Consider the following 19,136-nt stretch of genomic DNA (forward strand, 5'->3'; position numbering starts at 1 on the left):
TTGTTTATTTCAGCTACTCTTATAACCAAAAGTTATGAAAAAGGTAGCTAGTACATTTTGCGAATACTTTTACTGTACAAAATAGATATGCAGAATTAGTGCAGTTATTTCATTTAAAGCAGTGTAGTTGCTTTGCTCCTGTGGATTGTTATTATCTGCTGCGAGGTAATTCTACTTTGCCACATGCGAGATAGATATGACTGATATCTTAAAAAATGCACCTATGCCCGTCCACTGCACCTATGCACCTATGCACCTATGCATAGGTGAATAGGTGCATAATGCACCTATTCCACTGAGGTATATTGAACATGCACACAGTGCATGTTCAAATATACCTCAGTGGAAGAATAAGGTCATTGCATGGCATTTGGTGGTGGAACAAGTTCTGAAACATGTGACACAACTGGAAGATAGCAGGTTATGTATGTTACCTACTTGTGACACAGTGAGTGGTCACATTAGCCAGGCATGTTTGCGAACACTTCATCGTGTTGAATTACTTGGGGTAATATGAAGCAGGAAAAGAGTGGCTATGTACTTGGGCTGGTTGGTGACACATTTTCGAAAGAATTGTACTTCTAAGTGCACATGGAACGTTTCAGAAAGTTGACAGATGGGACAGAGCGCACACTTACAATCGTTTTATTGCACAGATGGCGTGAATACATATACAACAAAAGGGCGACGAGATCACACACAGAAAAAAGCGACAAATGATGGCACATGTTCCAGACCATTTTATTCCATTCTTGAAATGAAAACTCAACTGAAAGGATACTTGTATTCATTGTTCAACAGATTGACGGACGGGGCACTTACACACTCGGTTCCTGCTGTTGGAAATGCACGTGCCTTTTTGTAGCTAGTAAGGAAAGACGACGACGTGACAGAGAGACGCTCGCGCAGTTTCGCCTATGTGGCGTTTTGCAGCCTGTATGGTGTTTGAGTATAGCCTGTGTGGCATGTGTTATATTATGTGTGAGTAAATTATTCTTTTTATTACAAGGCATGTGTGCTTCAATGACGCCGCAAAAGACATTTCAGAAGTGGGATGGTCATCCAGTAGCCAAAGGAAGAATAATAGTGAGTTCATCGGTGCATGGCTCTGGTAACCCTAAACCTGAGTTGGAATGCACCGACAATAGAGTCAACTTGACGCCGACTCCAACCACGAAGACACCATCATGGCTTGTGAATTGCTACTAGCTCTTCAAGAAAAGAACAGACTGATATCGTTCCTCCTGGAATGACCGATTCTGACCGGCACAGCAGCCACAATCAGCGCCAACGTGCCAAGTGATCACTGATTTTAGCCGCAACATCAGTCCCTTTTACGGCTTTGAAGATGCTCCTTCGGCGCCTGAGTAGATTGACAATATACACGAAACGTCGAATCTTCATGGGTGACCAGCTGCTTACACGCTGGAAACAGCCAAGGCCAGACTGGTTGGAGCTGTCAAGGACTGGTACCATGCAAGGAGCTCCGAAATCACATCATGGGATGATTTCAAGGTTCGTTTCTATCGTACCTTTGTCAACCATGGCTCCAGAGTTTACTCGACAGACCATTGTCTGATCTCGACCGAAGGGACCGCTGCGAAAACAGGTCTACAGAAACCAGAAGTCGCGCCTGCTGCAACCCCCAAAGGACACGAGAACTCGCTTTTCAAACAAGCCCCGCCACAGGTCGAGAACTCCGGAGACACCGAAGCACCGATAACGAAAGTAGGGGAAGAACCGAAGCCAAAGATGTCTGCCGGAGAAACAGGAAACCTAGAAGACAAGAAAACAGCCGAAGCTGAAGGCAAGGAAAGGCAGATGAACCCCCGGCTTCGGTGCTGCGAGAAGATACGGCGATGTGAAACCCCAAACGGAGAAAAAAAGCAACTGTAAAAGACAGTAAAGTGGAAAAGAAAAAAGAAGCAGATGAAGAAGCACCCCAGGGACAAAAGGAGACTCATACGGACAAGTGGGAGCAGGCTGAGGTTGCCGAAGACAAAACAGCGAAAGACAAGCCGAGCCAAGACGACTAAACGGAAGACAAGCTACTTGCTGAATTGGGAAAAAGAGACAGAAAGAAAGGAGAACGAACAGCCCAGGACCAAGTTGAAGGAAGTTAACGAGCTGAAGTCAAGTGAACCATGCGACACCTAGGAGGTGGGTAACGCCGGAGCAAATCCCAAAAAAATCGCCGCAGATGGGCCAAAAGCCGAAGCCTGAGCCAGACCAAGCGTCAAGGCCACAGTTTAGACTAGAGGACATTGGCATCGTGTGGGTTGTGTCTTTCCTCAAAGTCAAGCCAGTCAAGATGTTCGGATACTACAAAATTTCCCAAAAAAATCATCGCGCTACGAAGGGCGAACTTCTGCGTGTCGTGAGGAACTTATCGTGCCAGTGTGTAGGTATAGCTGTTTTCTTGTGTTGTTTCGGCTTCTTGATCTTGTTTCTTCGTGTGTTGTTATTAAGTATATGAAATAGGAGAATGGCCGAGCGATTGCCCAAAAAAGCAATTAGGTAACTTTGCCACAAGGCCTTAATGAGGACATTAAGCATTGCAGGATGGCCGAATGTTGGAAATGCATGTGCCCTTTGTAGCTTGTGAAAAAAGACGACGATGTCGCAGGGAGATGCTCGGGCAGTTTAGTCTGTGTGACGTTTAAGTATAGCCTGTGTGGCATGTGTTGGCTTCAAAGACGCCAACGAAGACAACACTGCTTTGTGAATCAAAAACACCTCATCTATTTCATGTGCTGTCTTGTCCTTATATCTTGCCATTACTTGGCATTCATCGAAATTCGGGGTGCACCCACCTCTCTCAGTGGCTTGCCAAGTGGCTGCCCAGTGATCCGCACATCAGATTTACGGGCTCCCTAAGCTGATCATTCAGACAGCACCCCGTCTGACCGATGTAGTATCAGCCACATGATGAATAAATATGATTCACAGTGCCTATAATACATTCTACGACATTTTTGCGTGCTTCTTATTGCACCCGACACTTAAAAAATCTTTCATAGTTAACTCTTTTACATAGAGAGCCCAGCTTGTTTTTTGCCGTGAAGACAACCTTTACCCCAGTTTTTTCTACGATTCTCATTAAGCAGTGCGAAGCTTTGTGCACACAAGGAACGGCAGACACTTTTGGCTTTCCCTCATCCTGAGATGCGTGCTGTGCATTCTTGCCCTGCTTCAATTCATTCAGAAGTGACTCTGCTCTGCCTGAGAGTAATTGATCAGGAAAGCCTGCTTGGCATTCTTGTGCCAAACATCGTGACATCATAAATTTTTATGGTGTTTGCCAAGGCCTACTGAGTTCCTAATTGGTAAAAATGAAGCACAATGTCTGTCTGTTAAGGAGGCCAGAGACCTAACATACCAAGTTTCAGTAAATTTTGTTGAACCAATGTTGGTAAAATTTGTGACGTCATGCATGCAGATTTCAATGCAAAATTTAAAGACAGTACTCTGAACTTTATTTTCTCTATTTCTTTCAAGTGTCTATTTAATTCTTGGCGTCTTCAAAAAAAAATTTCATGAAAACTTGGATTTGCAGTCGGTAGGTACACAGTTCATGCTAACGCTGACTCCACATGCTTTTTGAATCAGTATTCTCGTGCCACATTCATGGGCGAACGAGGAGTTGTGGCAGCCCTTCGTGAGAAGACATTAGTTTTGCGCTGCCTTAGAGACAGGCACTGGAAAAACTAATCCAGCATTTGTTGAAACACAAACAAAAGCGTAGTTTGTCTGGATCTGGGTCTTGTAGCATGCGCCCGAAGAAAGGTAAACAGCCTTGCATTGGAGAATGTGGCCAACGTGGCTTCGCCCTTTGGATAAGGTGTGCTCATGTACAGTTGCGACATAATTTGCTGACCCCAAAGTTGTACAGCTGGTGTCAAAACGAAGATTTTTGTGTCGTTCAACACAACTGCCATCTTTGGTCATTGTACCCATGCTCGCGAGGGACAGCTCAGCAGCAAATCGATTTGACGTAATACCTCAAACCCATAGGAGCAAAAGGGGAGGGGGGCATCGCCCCTCCAGTCATCTTGCGGGGGGGGGGGGGGGCACGTTTACAACGACAATGGGAGGGGTGCTGCGATTAACCTTCGCCCCAACCATCAAGGGAAACCCCTGCAAACCTATGCTTGAACCAGTAATTCTATGAAAGATTTAGTAGCAAACACCACCATATGATTATGAGAGACGCCGTAGTGGACGGCTCCGGAAATTTTGGCCACCTGGGGTACTCTAACGTGCACCCAAATCTGAGCAAAAAGGCCTTCAGCTTTTTCGCCTCCACCAAAAATGCAACCGCCACGGGCGGGATTCGATCCCGCGTCTTGCAGGTCAGCAGCCCAGTACCTTAGCGATTAGACCACCGCGGCGGGGCTGTTTGCTTCATCGGGGTGCTTCTGATAAATCACAATTTTGACCCCTGACATCAAAACTTTGAGATATTTGTGTTGTTTCTTTGTCCTATTTACGTGGGTACTTCTGGTCGATTATTAGTGGCGTATGTTAGCTGTAAAATATTTTAATTGGGTTTTAAACAAATTTTAAAGGGCTCATCTGAATTGGCAGCACCTCGTGGCATCGCCACTCGTATGACGTAGATAAAGGCCTCGTGTGACGTCCCACGAGTAAAAAGAGTATTGTCGGCGTCACAGAAGATATGTGGGACGCACATACAATACCGTGACTGGCACCCGGCGAGGGCTATCAATTGTTCCTCACCTTTCCCATCGGTCCCACATCGTTGCAACCTTTATGACGTGCGGGGCACCGATTCAGAAACCGCGCTTGTAATGTTACTAAAGCTTGAGCGCACGTAATATTAGGTGCTTCCCCGCTGTGGGGCGCTAGTCATGTTTTTCTGACATGTGGAGAATTGGCATAATTAAGAAGTCCGCACTAGAGATCTATCGAACTTTTAAGCAGGAAATTGCCAAGGAAAGGATCTATGATAATACTCGGGGTATTTGTCTACTGTTTGAGGCCAGGACGGGAGTGTTGCGAATCAAGACATATCGGGCCAAATACGAAGGGGTAGACACAGTATGCTGTGCGTGTGGAGAGGAAGAAGAAACTGCCGAACACTTGATAATGTTCTGTAAAGGGCTTCACCCTATAGTTCAGGATGATGGCGCAGAGTTTTTCAAAGCACTGGGGTTTAGGGACAGGGAGGGCAAAATAGACTTTAAGCGGGTAGACTTAACTAGAAGGAGTTATCTGATTGATGGCTAAAGTCAAGGCACGAGTGAAAAGTAAACCCTTCACTGCAAAATACGAATCCTCAACCTCACTATCTTAAAGGGGAAAAAAAAAAAAGAAATGTAGCGGTTAGTTCACTAAGTCTTACGGCTAGGTAGCGTTAGCCGCCGCCCGATCAAAAGGGTACAGCCACATCCATCCATTCATACAATCAAGGCACGAGTGAAATTTATTCCAACGCATAGTAATAGTACTTAACTTTATGGCTAAGTGGTGTGAGCTGCCGCCTAATTCATTCGTTTAGGCAGGTGTCTCAAAAAGTGACGTGAAACTGAAGCCCCCCCCCCCCCCCCTCCTCTTCGTCCAAAAAAGTCCTGAACTGGCAATAATTGTACAATACGTTGAACTTTATACGATTCGATTGCGGGATTATAAGACAAATTTACATATCACACACACAAAAAAAGCCACTAACAACAAAGTTGCTGTCAGAAATCTTTTAACATTCTGCTTCAGTGCTTTTTCTTAAAACTACTTGTTTGATTGATCCATGAAACTGTGTTTTGTGGTAGTACCTCTAGTTCAAGTTATTTTATCCCGAAGTGAATTTCACGATGGATCAAGTAAAATGCGCCAGGACGTCACCAACATAAGCGTGAGTTGCGGCTTAATGATTTAATTTTTGATTGCTTTTTATTGGAATTTTGTAAGAAACCTGCGGTGGGGAGGTTCGCTCTGTGCATTTGTTTCCGATCGCGTGTGAGGCGCGGTCCTGCTCTGCGCCATTTTTGTTTTTGCGCTGCGATTTCTTCGGCGCAGGGAAGAAACTTGGGCGCGTGGTTGCAGAAACCCTCATGCTTGCTGTGACCCACGTTGATCCAACTTTTACTCGCGTGCTTTCCTTTTTCCCGAGTGACAGTACACAGTGATGTCAGCGACGGGCAGTCATCCGTAGCGTCGCTGTGGTTGGGACAGCGTGTTCGAGGTTGCGGATGCGTCTTTGTCGCTGCGTTTGTTCTCTTCGGAAAATGCTCCCCGTTCTTACAGCATTCGTGACGGGCACGTCACGCTTTCGAAGAAAACGAACCTTCGTGGAGCACAGGTGTTCGTGTGTTGTCAACTGGCGTTGTGTGCGTGTAGGCCGCTCGAATGTACGACGGGCCGGACGCCGGCAGCGTGGAACAGATCACTTGGGAATGTGTAGCCATCGGCCCCGCCCTCAGCGAGGGCAGGTGGGCTGCGCTCTTACGCAGCCCCGAACTTAACGATCAAACCCTGGCCGTCCGGAGTGCCCGTGAACGGGCCGCCAAGCTCGGCTTGACGGTCCCTATGTGAGTTTAACCGGGTGGCGGGGGGTCTCCCCTTGCGTCTTCTCAGGACCAAAATAAAGTTTTAATCAATCAATGAATCTCTCAGAGAACTGACAATGTTTTCCCATAGCGTTGTGTTATGCATCACGAACCGCTGTCGCATCTTGCCCTACTCAGACGACAACCTGTGACTTGGAAGTCGGCTGCAGAAATGTATGAGGCTTCCAGGCCATTCGTACTTTGTGCCAAGTTGCATTGTAGAGTTAATCGGTAGACTTTGTGTGTATTTTTGCTCTCAAAAGTGTACAAATGGAATTTCTAATTTCGTTGAGAGTAGGCAAGAGCACGCGTGAAGTATTTTTTAAAGTATTTTGCCACCAGACAAGCACGGAGTAGTTCGCATTCGTGCTTGTAAGACGGAACACGACATTTTCTGTTTGCAAAACATTTTGCACCAGACTACAGGGTAGCAAATCATGAACCTTACTAGCACATTGGGCCTGTCCCAGCATTCTATTGTTTAAACTGCTCACGCTATGCATCAGATCCAACAGGCCCGACTTTTTCATTATGTATTCTAAACACTACAGTTTTGGCAGCTAGTCCCAGGTGATGGAACTAACATTCAAAGTTTTCCGATTGGCATTTACATGGAAGCTCAAAAACAGTGCATGTAGACACCTCTGCATGAAGGCAGCCTTTTATGTTAAAAAGCAGTCTCAGCCAAAGCGGATGCTTTTAACTTAAGATGTGTTTCATTAATGATGAATCGTGGTACGCTCTCATGAGAGCTTATTCCATTCCACCATGGTTTTGGGGAAAAATATATAAAGCAGTTGACGCATGTAGTAAATAGAGCTAAAACAAGGGAGTGTGTGTTGCTGGTTACAAAACCTGTTGCATTAATGTAGCATGTTGTTGCTGTATTAGGTACGCATTTGATGTCATTCGCAAAAAGTGTTGGCAATGGGGTAGCCATTTTGAAGGTCCATGCACTCGCCGCTCGTGCAATACACTTGCTATCCTTTCTTGACATCAATATTGCGCTTTTGGGATTTGGTAGCCACTCAGCAGTACATTCCAAGCAACAAGGTTGCACGTCTTTATTAAAGACAATAGTCTTTCTTGGGGACCTTCGACGCAAAAACTTTGGTCTGTCTGTCTGTACATCTATCTGTTTGTCCACCGTTACCGCGAACCAGGTACTCGAAACAGCACCAACCGATACTCCGAACGGCCGACCCCATCGGCAGCACCCACCAATGTTGCTCAAGGAGCAGCGTTCATATGTGTGCGATTGTCAATTAAGAAGCAATTATTGCGCATATCTGAGGCACCATAACAACACGTATATATTCTGCATATTTGTCTTTTACTAGAAAAGACATACCTAAGGACCGCAGCGCTTATCACGCTGTGCTGACCATGCAACGCTTGCACGAAAAAGCGGGTGTTTTCAACGCTTTGCTAAGACGACACGGTGGTGGCACCTACCCGTCGCCTTCCATTCTACACCTTATCACCTCTGAGACGGGTGTGCGCGTCCGTCTCAGGGTCACGCGCTTTGTTTTTCAAATAAAACTGCCATATGGCGCTCACGTCTCACGTGTGATGTGACTTGATGCGCTCGTTCGCCTCCGCTGCACGCTCAAGGCAATCTAACAAGCACCTCCGGAATACCATTCACCGATTTTCTTGCGTAGAACATCAAATCAATGTTTTTTTCACTCTCTCCACACGCAAGACTGTCGTCTTTCGACGACATTTGCAGATTACATGTAGATACGAGGCCAATTTTTTCTTGTTCTTTTTTTGCATGATATTTAGCGTAACATTTATGAGTGGGTTTATTCGTGATGCCTGCTACTCATTTTCGTATAGACGCATGCGCAGTCTAATGAAGACCACGCATGCGGGAGATCATAAGATGCAGATACATACAGATATGGGGCCAATTTTTTTTATAACGCCACTTTCTGGAAAATTTTGTCGTATCCATATTCTTTACATTGAGGTTTTGCAGTTCTGTTCACTTTTCTAAATTAGCACAGTACAAGGTTGTGTTGTACAGGGGTTAGGGTGAACACATGGTTTAACTGTACTACAGAGTGATCGGACTGCACCTTTCATCACCAAACTTTGGTGGTCGACTATTCACTGTAAGGGTAACAGACTGGATTTCAAAAGTAAAGCAAGCACACAAGGGGCAGGCAGGAAGTTGGATGGGCAGATGAGAATAAAGAACCCCTGACAGCAAAATTTTCGTTTCTGAGCTTTTATTTGTAATTTGTAATTTTATGTCTGGTAATCCCAAAATTGAATCGTAGATGCTCAGAGGTATCATATATTTAATGCTAGCATTGTTCAAAACACCTGCCTAAAACCACAAGAAAGTAGCGCTCTACAGCGGGGGAGCACCTAAGATCACGATATGTGCTCAAGCTTTGGTATCATTGAAAGCACAGATTTTAAATTGGGGCCCCACGTGTGGGTAAAGAATGAAATGATGCGAGTTTTTTGGTGTGTTAAGCACGTATCCCCTCAGGAAAAAGAAAAAGCATTCTTGAGCTAAGCAGCCACAAGAACCTCGAGAGCAGCCGGACAACAGAGTGAGAGGGGTGAGGAACAACAGCCCTTGCTAAGTGCCAGTCACGGTTTTGTGTGTGCCTTGCAAATTTTATGTCGCGTGAGCAATAATCACTTTACTCGTGGAATGTCTCGCGGTGCCTTGATGCACATCGTACCAGTGGCAATGCCATGAGGTGCTGCCAACTATGGTGATCACTCATCCTGTCTTTAAAGTGAAATTAAAATATCTTAAAGTAAATGTTTGCCACTAATAATCGGTCAAAAATGCCCACATATACGAAAAATCCAACAACACCAACATCTTGAGGTTGCGATTTTGGTGTCGGGGGCCCTTAAGGAAGTTTGTGAGAAAAACGTGGGCCCGGCAAGTGCATGAACAGGGTGATTGGCGGAAAATAGAAGAGGCCTCTGCCCTGCAATGGGTGTAGATGCTACGACATTAACAGGTACAGAAAAACTCAGCCAGAAGCAATCATGTTGTTATGATCGAATGTGTTTGCTACTTCTTTGCCTTCACTCACTGGCCACATTTATCTATAATCTTTTCTACAGTGGGCATAGTCGGGCTTATAATGATGACGTTCACTTCTATGATGACTCCACCAGGTGTGGGCGAGGCCTGCATCGGTCATGGAGGAAGTCACCGCACTGGAATTGCTGGCCCTGCAGCCGGAGCAGCCAGGTGTAGAAGAGGAAGAAGGGGCGACACTGCCTGCAGGCACCCTGTTGCGCATCGATGGTGACACCCTGGTCGCAGTCGTCGAGGACGGACAGGCAATTGCTGCCGCTGCCTCAGATGAAACCGCACCACGTAAGCATGCCTATCATTCATAAGCGCTTCCACTGGGGCTTGTTGGTATGACAGAGTTAGGATGATACTGGGGAGCTGAGGTGCACGACAGACAGACAAAAAAAAAGAAACAAAAACAAGCGGAACAACAAATGAACCCTGAACGCCAAGTTTTATTCATTCAGTTTGGCTCGTCAAGTATATAGACGATTTTCTGCAGCCAGTTTGTTCATTCAAAACTAGATGGCGCCACGACCCCGTGGCCATCTTCCTACCATGACCGTCCTTCTCCACCACGGCTTAAGATCCACATTACGTTGTGTGCTGGGCATCCCCATAAGCGTCTGCGCAAAGCAGACGCTATGGGGATGCCAAACTTTGCATATGAACATGCCAGTAAGTAAAAGTAAACCAGATGGACGAGCTAGAAAACTCGACATGGCTTCACTTGCGGGTGCAGTTTCCTTCAGCCTCGATCTTGTCACGTCGTCGTTCTGCGCTGTGTGGCCCATCAGTTCACAATACATGCATTTATTTGCTTTGTACTGTAACGAACAATTCGGGTAGTTCGGAGAAAACTATTTATTGTTTGTCAACTAGTCGAACACAAGGGAAAAGGAAAAAGCCTTATCTTGCTTGCTCGGGCGGCTCGTCACTTCTCCTTTGTCTCTTCTGGTGCAGTCCTCCAAGATCCGATCCCGTGTGCTGAAGGCGAGTGTAGTCGTGGCCGATTCTCATAGCTACAGTGCGCCGTTGTCTGCTAGGAGGTTGTGCGTATTTTGAACACATTTATGGTATGCGTCAATATTTATGTCCTGAAGCTTCGAGAGAAATGTATTCGTCGGTATTTGCAGTGTTTTTGAGACTCCATTCTCAAATTCTCAGACCCTAGGCTTAGCAAGCATGGCTAAATAAAGACTGCTAATATCCCTAATAAAGACAAAACATACCTGATGCTTTGACCCCAGCATGAGATGACACGAAGTGGTAGCTGAATTCGTCATTTATTTATTGCTGTAGCGACCGCGGTTGAGTAGCAAGCAGGAGCTTCGATCGAAGCGGCGGCCGCATCTGCATGGGTGCTGCCTTGTCGGCTTCTAACCTCAGATACGGCCTCGCCTGCTTCACTGGCCTAATGCGTTGGCAGGGGCATTTTGCTGATCAAACATGGTAGTGCCTGTGCACCGCGATGGAAGATCGTCTATATGCACAGGCAGCGAAAGATGAGGTGCGCAGTAATGTCAGAAAGTGTGATGTTGACTAGAAGAAAATGGGTCGTGTCAAGTTTCAATAAGCACGTGTCCTAAAGACATGAAAAAAACAATTGATTTCAGCAAGCCGCTTGTTTAAAAAATTATCTGTATTGCTACAGATGACACTTGTCATTGCTTCACTGTAGAAGCTCGAAACGATAGACAGGTCGAGTTAGAAAGTGGACTAGTGATGCCTTGGGCAAGAGCTGATGTTTGTAACAACAAACTTCTAAACTCTAGGATAAAACAACTGTAATGAAGGAGGCAGCAGATGCACTGACATTAAGCTTATTTTTCATTTCGTACTATGTGCAGCAGATCTATTGACCGAAATGAGACGGTGAAGACTGCTGCCAAATCGGTATGCTGTGTTGTCACCAACCAATCTCTCTTGGGTTTATTTCAATTGAGGCACATCATGCACATATATGCACAGATGATGTCCACAAACTAGCAAAATGCCAAGTGTGAATTTATATATATATATATATATATATATATATATATATCTGTTGATCAATCAAATTGTGCAGTATGGCGCATTCAAAAGTTGCAATTCTTCATACAGCACAGAGAGATAAAGGGCTTACACACTCAGTACCTCTTGTGTCTTTCGCGTGTGTGTCTTGTCTTCTTCAGGTTGGTGCCCACATAGTCTGCTCAAAACACTGCAAAAAAACTATTCTTTCATAACTAGACTACTTTGAACTGCGGTAGTCTCTTTACATCGTCTTTAATTGGGCTCAGGGCACATTACTTGTCTGTGGGTGTAATTAATTTCAAAGCGAGGTCATTATGCATCGGTACACATAAAACACTCCTCTACAGCCTTTTAACCTTTATGGGAAGCCAGACTCACAAGTTGTTTCCGAAATCTCACAAGTTGTTTCCGAAATATTTTATGCACACAGCTTCACCTCCACCTGTGAAATTTGGTAACAATCTTTTGAAGCCAGAATTCCAAGTAAATTTCTGAATGGGTGGCAAAGTAGTATTGATAGAAGTGGGTCCAGTAGCTTGAGCAGACAGACGAGATCCACAATGTTTTGCTGTGCAGAGCTTACGGAGCTGGACTTGTCGAGTCTGCTGTCAGTGGAAGAGCCAGAAGAAGACGTTCTGCAAAAGGCATTGCTCCAGGCCAACACCGTGGTCAGAGGTACGCTGCCACCTCTGTACGTCTTTGTATGAATTGTTGATGCGACTGGTCTTTCAAACATTTCTTGAATATGACCTTATTACACATCTTAATTGAGCAACACAAGCTTCGTTGTCCCTACATTTGTCCAGAATACCAAAGTGAAATTTGAAGTGGTGAGCAGAGTGGGGGCTGTGGCATCCAGCCTTGCTCTTCATTATGTGCTCTGTGTCACTGGGATCGTGATCTTCGCTAGCACAGCACAAATCAAACGTCACAAAAATAAACATACGATCAGATCACAAGTGCTGATTGTGCAGCACTTGTAATATTGTGGTCTGTTTATTCTTGTTAGGTTTTATATACACTGCGATTTTGACTGCTCGTTTTGGAAAAATATGGACCAACATGCCTAAATTAGTCTTTTCATGTCACATTACATAGGCTATGCGAGAGATGTGGTGTTTAGGTGACAGATGATGCTAATGAGGCATAGGATGGTGAAGCACTAGTAACCCACCCTTCCGTATAATACTTCAAAGGCTGGTTTCTCTCTCTTTTTCTTTTTCAAGAAAAGTTAGACATGTTCAATAAGGCCTCTCTAATAACCGAAGAATTCTGCTTTTTTGCAACTTCTCAAGCTGACTCGTCATGAATTATGACAGTGCCTACATTATCCTTGTTATTTTTACAATTGACTAAGATGCGTTATATGGGGAAAAGAAGCAGGGGCATAACTTGGCAAGTTGTGAGTACTTTTACTGCACCATAAAACATCTGCTGTAAAAAAGGAAGAAACGCTTTTGTATCAGTCACAAGTTTTTAGTACAAGACGAGCACTTTGTCCCATGTCCTATCTTGTGTTTATTGTTGTATCAAGCGGCGGACACGCCACACGGAGCGACGAGGATCTGAATCAACGTGCGTCAGGCATCAAGGAGGGAATCCAGCCTTCTTCATCGTGCTGTCGACTCAGCACCCGTGCAAGCTGTCCCACCGCTGCTGTATTTCCTGCATCTATTCTACTTTTATACACTTTCTGTGCCAGTCTGGTCACCAGGCCTGCCGTCGTACGCGTCCCTCCTGAACTGTCATCTCGACGCTCTCTTCAGCAAGCATGAACGCGGCTATCCCTCCGCCTCCGTTCCTTCAGTGCCCCGGTGTACCACCTATTCTATAGAGGCAGTGGCGTCCTGTGTTACACAAGCTGTCCCACCGCTGCTGTATTTCCTGCATCTATTCTACTTTTATACACTTTCTGTGCCAGTCTGGTCACCAGGCCTGCCGTCGTACGCGTCCCTCCTGAACTGTCATCTCGACGCTCTCTTCAGCAAGCATGAACGCGGCTATCCCTCCGCCTCCGTTCCTTCAGTGCCCCGGTGTACCACCTATTCTATAGAGGCAGTGGCGTCCTGTGTTACAGGTTTACATCGACGCTGCTGCCAGGGACGCGACATCGGAGCACAAGAAGGCGCTGCTCCTGAACGCCTTGTGTGTCGAGGGACTTAACACCTACCTGCATGCCGCCGAAGATAAGCCGGGAGCCGACCGGCAAACTCGGGAGACGCCGCCGGACGTGTACGACGCAGCCCTTGCGCTGCTTAATGAAAACTTTGACCCGCAACCGGACGTGACATGTCTGTGCGCCCACTTCTAAGTCCTGCGTCAGGGCCCAGACCAGTCGACGGTATAATTTATACAGGAGGTACGCCGAGTTGCCAAGCTTTGTGAATTCTGCGCGGCGGCGATATCCTCGCTTTCAACCACATCGTCTCTGGCATCGCGTCGCCCCACCTACAAAGAACTTTCTTCAAGATGGGTAAGGACTTCACACTACAAAAGGCGCTCGACGTAGCGAGAGAGGAGGAGCTCATCGACCATGCGATGCTACAGTTATTTGGAGCGCAAGTCGGCGCAGTGTCGTCGCGCCTGATTCAAAATGGCGGTTCAGCTCGCAGAGCGATTCAAGATGCTAGGCCAAATGGCGGCCGTCCTCCCCAAGCTATGGCTTCGGTGTAAGATGGCACCAGCGGGACTTCTCCTGCGTGCACTCCTCGTCCTCCGCTGCTGCGGACACGTCCTCTCCAGCTTCGCCGCTGGCTCGGGCGGGTGCCTGCCACCGCTTCGGGTCGACCCGCCATTGGGCCAACTCTGCCGTATGTCCTGCCTGGAGCCGATTGTGTTCATGGTGCAGACGTCGAGAACGCTACGGAAGTGTCTGCCGATCTACAAGGGATGCACCTACTGACAGGTCGGGCCATACTTTGACTTCCCGTAATACGACGATTGCGGCCCAGACAGTGTGTGCCCACTTGTGCTGCACCTGTCGGCGTCTCAGCTGGCTGTGCTCCTGATGTGCCTCCTTCGGTCGTGTTTCCCGCGGTTGAGCATACCCGGACTCTACCTGCTTGCGTCCCAGCTCAACAGACGTCGGTTGTGCCTGCTGCTGATTCCGCCCCGGCTGTGCGTCTTTCGCCTTGTGGTGGCCTCCGAGATGCTTTGTCTGTTCTCGATCCCCCGGAGGTGCATCCACCAGGCGTTCCAGGGTCGGTTGCTATTCTACGTGCTGCCGAGGTTCTCAGCTGGTCGCGTCTACGTCTACCGTGCCCGTTCCTGCTCTCGGCGTGGGTTCTGCATCGGCGGTGCCGAGCAATACCCCATTGGAGCGTCGTTACCTGCTTGTTCCGGCCCCGACTATGCCGAAGGTACCCTGGATGCAGAGTTCAGGGGCCTGTTCTGTCACTCCACTGGACTGCTGTGGGCGGCGGCGGCAGTTCAGAAGCCTGTCGTTAAAATGGCACCGCTGCAGGCGTCGACACCATAGACTCAAACATGACAGTGACTATGCAGACATCCTCTCTCAGGGGAGGGGATGATGCGGTGGTTACTTTGCAGTGTACCTTGCGGTTGTATTGTTGGAATCTGTACCATACGTGTGCATTGTTGTGTGTATGCTGTACATTTATTTATTGTATAAAGTTAATAGGGATACACTGTTATGCTGTGATTTTTTGTTGTATATTGTCTGTATAAGTGCTTTCAGCCATGGTGCGCTGTGTACATAGCCATGTTTTTTTCTCCTTCTCATGCCGCTTCTTTGTTCAATTGGTTACTTTATGACAAAAGAAGGGGGGATGTTAAGGTTTTAAATATAGTTCTATGTGTCATTACACTTTCCTAAAATTGTGTAAGGTTAAAGTTACTCATGTTTTGTTAATCATTGTATAAAAGATCTTAGAGCCACATTTCCTTTTCTTTCTAGGGAGAAATGATGTGTTGTTTTAGTTCCGATTTCGTGGTTGCCAGATTCGGTTTCATGTGAATAAGTGTTTTCGCCCTCAGGGGGCGCTACCCTGTATGTATAGCACGGCATTGTACAGAACACGGACCTCCGTGGTACAGAATAAACGAGTTCCTGCATGGCCACCGGCTGCTGCATACCTCGTGTCGGCCGGTGCTTCAGCGTCGTGCGCTGAAGCGCCAACGATAAGACAAATATATTTTTTTTTTGCATCTTAGAACCAATTATGAACGTTTAAGTCTGGTCCGTGTTTTCCTTTCAGAATTTGATCGTTTTTTTTAGAAATCGATGGAAGTAGACTTTTTTTTAGCATAGTTTATCAGTATGAAGTAATGTAATGTTTCCTTTTCTTTCTTCTACTTTTCTTATGATAGAAAGCTTAAGTGTGACCTGTATATTGATGTCCACGATGCCTTTTCATAATACAGGGGTAGTGATATTTTTTGACGTTTCTACTTAGGCAGTTATAGTCGCAATTTTTTTGTGTGCCTGTTGAGTGTTGTTGCCATACCAAGATTATAAAAAAGCAGTGCATTAGCAATTGCATCATTGCTAAAAGTGTGCACTAGCCTGTATGTGCGACCAGGTGGTGCCACACATTCTGTCATGTTTAGGCCTCCACTCAACTAGTAATACACAAATGCTAGAAAGTTTGTGGACAAGTAAAAACTTTCTAATTAAACACACATATTTCTTTCTGTTATATTTGTTGACCTTGTGGGGTCAGCAAGAAACATTCTACAAAGAAAGCTCACCCAGATTCCGGTTTCAAAATGGTCGGGGTGTGTACTCAGTGGCAAAGCCATGGTGTTGAAAATAAAAGTTTTCTTTAACATTACATCTCAAATTCTTTGCCTCAATGTATCGTGAAATGGCAAAAACGTGCAGAGATACACTAAAATCTGGCATTAGGAAGTACCATAATGGTCGATAATTTTTAGTTAATTTTCTTACCCTCCACAGAGGACGCTACCACAGAGCAGCCACAGTCCCAACCGAAAGTGCAGCCAGAGGTTGAAGATCCGCAGCAGCAGCAACAGCAGACAGTGGTGATTGATATTAGCAGTCCGATCGAGCTGTGCCAAAATGCACTGATTGTAGTGAACGGCCAGCGGTGCGTCCTTCAGCAGGATTCTAGCACGGGTCAGGTGCTGGCCTACCCAATCCGAGAACCCAAGCGCAAGCGTGGGCGACCAAGGTACATGATTTCTTTTTTACGCGGTAGCGTTAGAAGCTTGTTTTGCCTAAATTCTTGTGCCAGTGTTGTTGGTTGTGAGCGAAAATTCAAGATAGATTCAAATAAACTAGTTGTAAAAATGTTCTATTAAAGAGGCATTGAACCTTCTGTGCAGCAAGCAGGGGTTCCACCTAGAACCATGCACTGTTCCAGAAAAAAAAATATATGAATCTCGGATAGCCTAAGAGGAATATCCTTAACGCGTGTAATATTGGGTGAATGGAGTGGAATTGCACCACACATCAAAACATGAGAATTGAGCGTCCAGTGGTCGATTTTAGCTTGTATGGCATGTTGTTCTATAATTAATCACTGTGAATGAGGATGTCATTCTATCGTAGTGTTACATTTAGGTAAAAGGAAATTTTTATCCTGGGCAAACATAGTGTTATCGGAGTTTGTGAGCAATCTAGGCTCAATTATTTCACTCTCTAGCTGTTCGTTAAGCTGTTGAAATAACATTATGATTAAGTGAAAATCGAACAAGCTAGACACGGTAAGAATGAAGTTACCCTGAAGCAGTGAAGTAGCATTAAAATAAAAAGAACTATATTTGTAATAATACGAATGGCCCAATTTTAGATGTTTTGAATGCATGATAGATGATGGTTGTATGTATTCACCCAAGAAGTAATGCCAGGCGCTGTGGCTATGTATGAAGGAAAAGTATAAAGAAAGAAGGCGTCAAGTGAAAAAATACACGAGATTTAATGAGTGCTATCATACCAAATGCTGTTTTTTGTTTAACAAAAGCGATGGGGTTAGTGAATTTCAAATAAAGGTCAAATTTTATGCCTGGAAAACACACATAGTCAGATGAAGGAATGATATGATAGTCAATGGACTCTCGTGCTATGAAACAGAGCACTTTTTGAGAAATATTAAAAACCATGAACTGAGTTTTAAGAGGGTTTAAAAGTAAGTTGTTTAAACGACACCATTTGACATCATTGGTCAATTGGTTAGTGACGCTGTGTACACAATTGTGTACACCCCTCGTTTTTGCTATTTGCATCAAGTAGAGGCTAAGAAAGATCAAAATATATCAAACTTTGAATGAATTAAACCTCCTGTATAATAAATTTGCCTTCATTTAACTTCATTTTGCAGTGTACTGATACGTGTGATCACTTTTGTGAAGGCACTACCACATTTGACGAGTCGTGCGACGTGCTGCTTCTTGCAAGCAATGTGGAAAGCAGAATTTTTTTTTGCTCAAGACTGACATAACCAAACAATAATTTCCACTACAGTTAAACCTTTTAATAACAAACCTTCATGTAATGAATTACTCGATATAACGAAGTTTTTCTATTCCCCGCCGTTGCTCCATAAAAGCACATGTATTTGCAACCTCTATGTAACAAAGTAACAGTGGGAGACAACCTTGATATAACAAATTTCCCCCCTGGAACAATCTAGGAATTTTACTTCGCATTTTGGTACGAGCATGCATGCCGCCAACAAAGCGCGAAGCGGCGGCAGCGCGCACGGCGCACCAGGCGAGAGTGATGTCTCGTTATTGGGCGCAGGTGGGTGAGCGCGAAATGGGCCTGCACCCCACGGGCTGTCGTGCGCGGTGTGTGCCCCCCCACTCCAAACCAAAGTAAAAAAAAATAAAACTACTTTTGCGCGTTGGCAGCATCACGCTTTTATTCAGCGCCACATATGCGGGGCCGCGCTGCACATGGAGGGCATTTTACCGAATACCGTAGTTTTCCGTGATGTCCATGACGTTCGCTCTTCGTTTTCGATGTTGTGCGCGCATGGGACTGCCCCCGACGACGTTCAGCTTTGCTTTTTGTTTTATTATTGTGATAGCAACTATATATGGACTGTCTCGGCTGGTTTTTTGCCGTCGCCGCCGCCATTCACATATATGTGAAAACTCAAGAAACAAAGAAAAAAAAAGCTGCCGCGCACAGCACCCAGTTCGTCACGATGCGCCGACGTGCGCTTATTTCCCACGCATACTTTACCCGCGAATTGTGGGAGGGGGGGGGGGGGTGGCAGATGCTTGTGCGCCCACGCTTAATCTTCGGTGAAGACAATCGCGTGCCTTCGACTTTGACCGGAACGATTGCGTTTAGTTGCCGGGCGCACAAAGATCACTTCGCTCGCAGGACAGGCGCCGTTTGCAAAAATAGTGTGCTTTTCAAACACGGTGAAGTAACAACTGGGGCACTTGTTAGTTCGCACTCACATCTGTACCTGTGATTACGTTTCATGCCTCGTTTTTGTTTAAACAGGGCCTTAAGTGTCGAGCGGTAAACGTTGTTAGTTCGCTCTTATCCTGTTTGTGTT

At 45.7% G+C, this 19,136-nt stretch overlaps 1 protein-coding gene across 4 annotated transcripts in view; it reads left to right on the forward strand.

The window, feature by feature from the left end:
* The first annotated feature begins 5,699 nt into the window (after positions 1 to 5,699).
* Positions 5,700 to 19,136, forward strand: part of LOC119163984 (uncharacterized) — a 55,261-nt gene continuing 41,824 nt past the window's right edge. For 3 of the 4 annotated variants that reach the window (XR_012885449.1, XR_012885450.1, XM_037416077.2), the window contains exons 1-4: positions 5,700 to 5,872; positions 9,723 to 9,927; positions 12,217 to 12,315; positions 16,559 to 16,793. Coding sequence is in view for 1 of the 4 variants with exons in the window: in XM_037416077.2 (XP_037271974.2) it covers positions 5,768 to 5,872; positions 9,723 to 9,927; positions 12,217 to 12,315; positions 16,559 to 16,793 (644 nt within the window). In the remaining 3 variants the exon portion in view is untranslated. Of the gene's footprint in view, positions 5,873 to 5,975; positions 6,549 to 9,722; positions 9,928 to 12,216; positions 12,316 to 16,558; positions 16,794 to 19,136 lie in introns of those variants that run through there. The other variant, XR_012885451.1, reaches the window with a different exon arrangement.

The sequence above is a fragment of the Rhipicephalus microplus genome, chromosome 8, assembly GCF_043290135.1.
Source record: "Rhipicephalus microplus isolate Deutch F79 chromosome 8, USDA_Rmic, whole genome shotgun sequence".
NCBI lineage: Eukaryota > Metazoa > Arthropoda > Arachnida > Ixodida > Ixodidae > Rhipicephalus > Rhipicephalus microplus.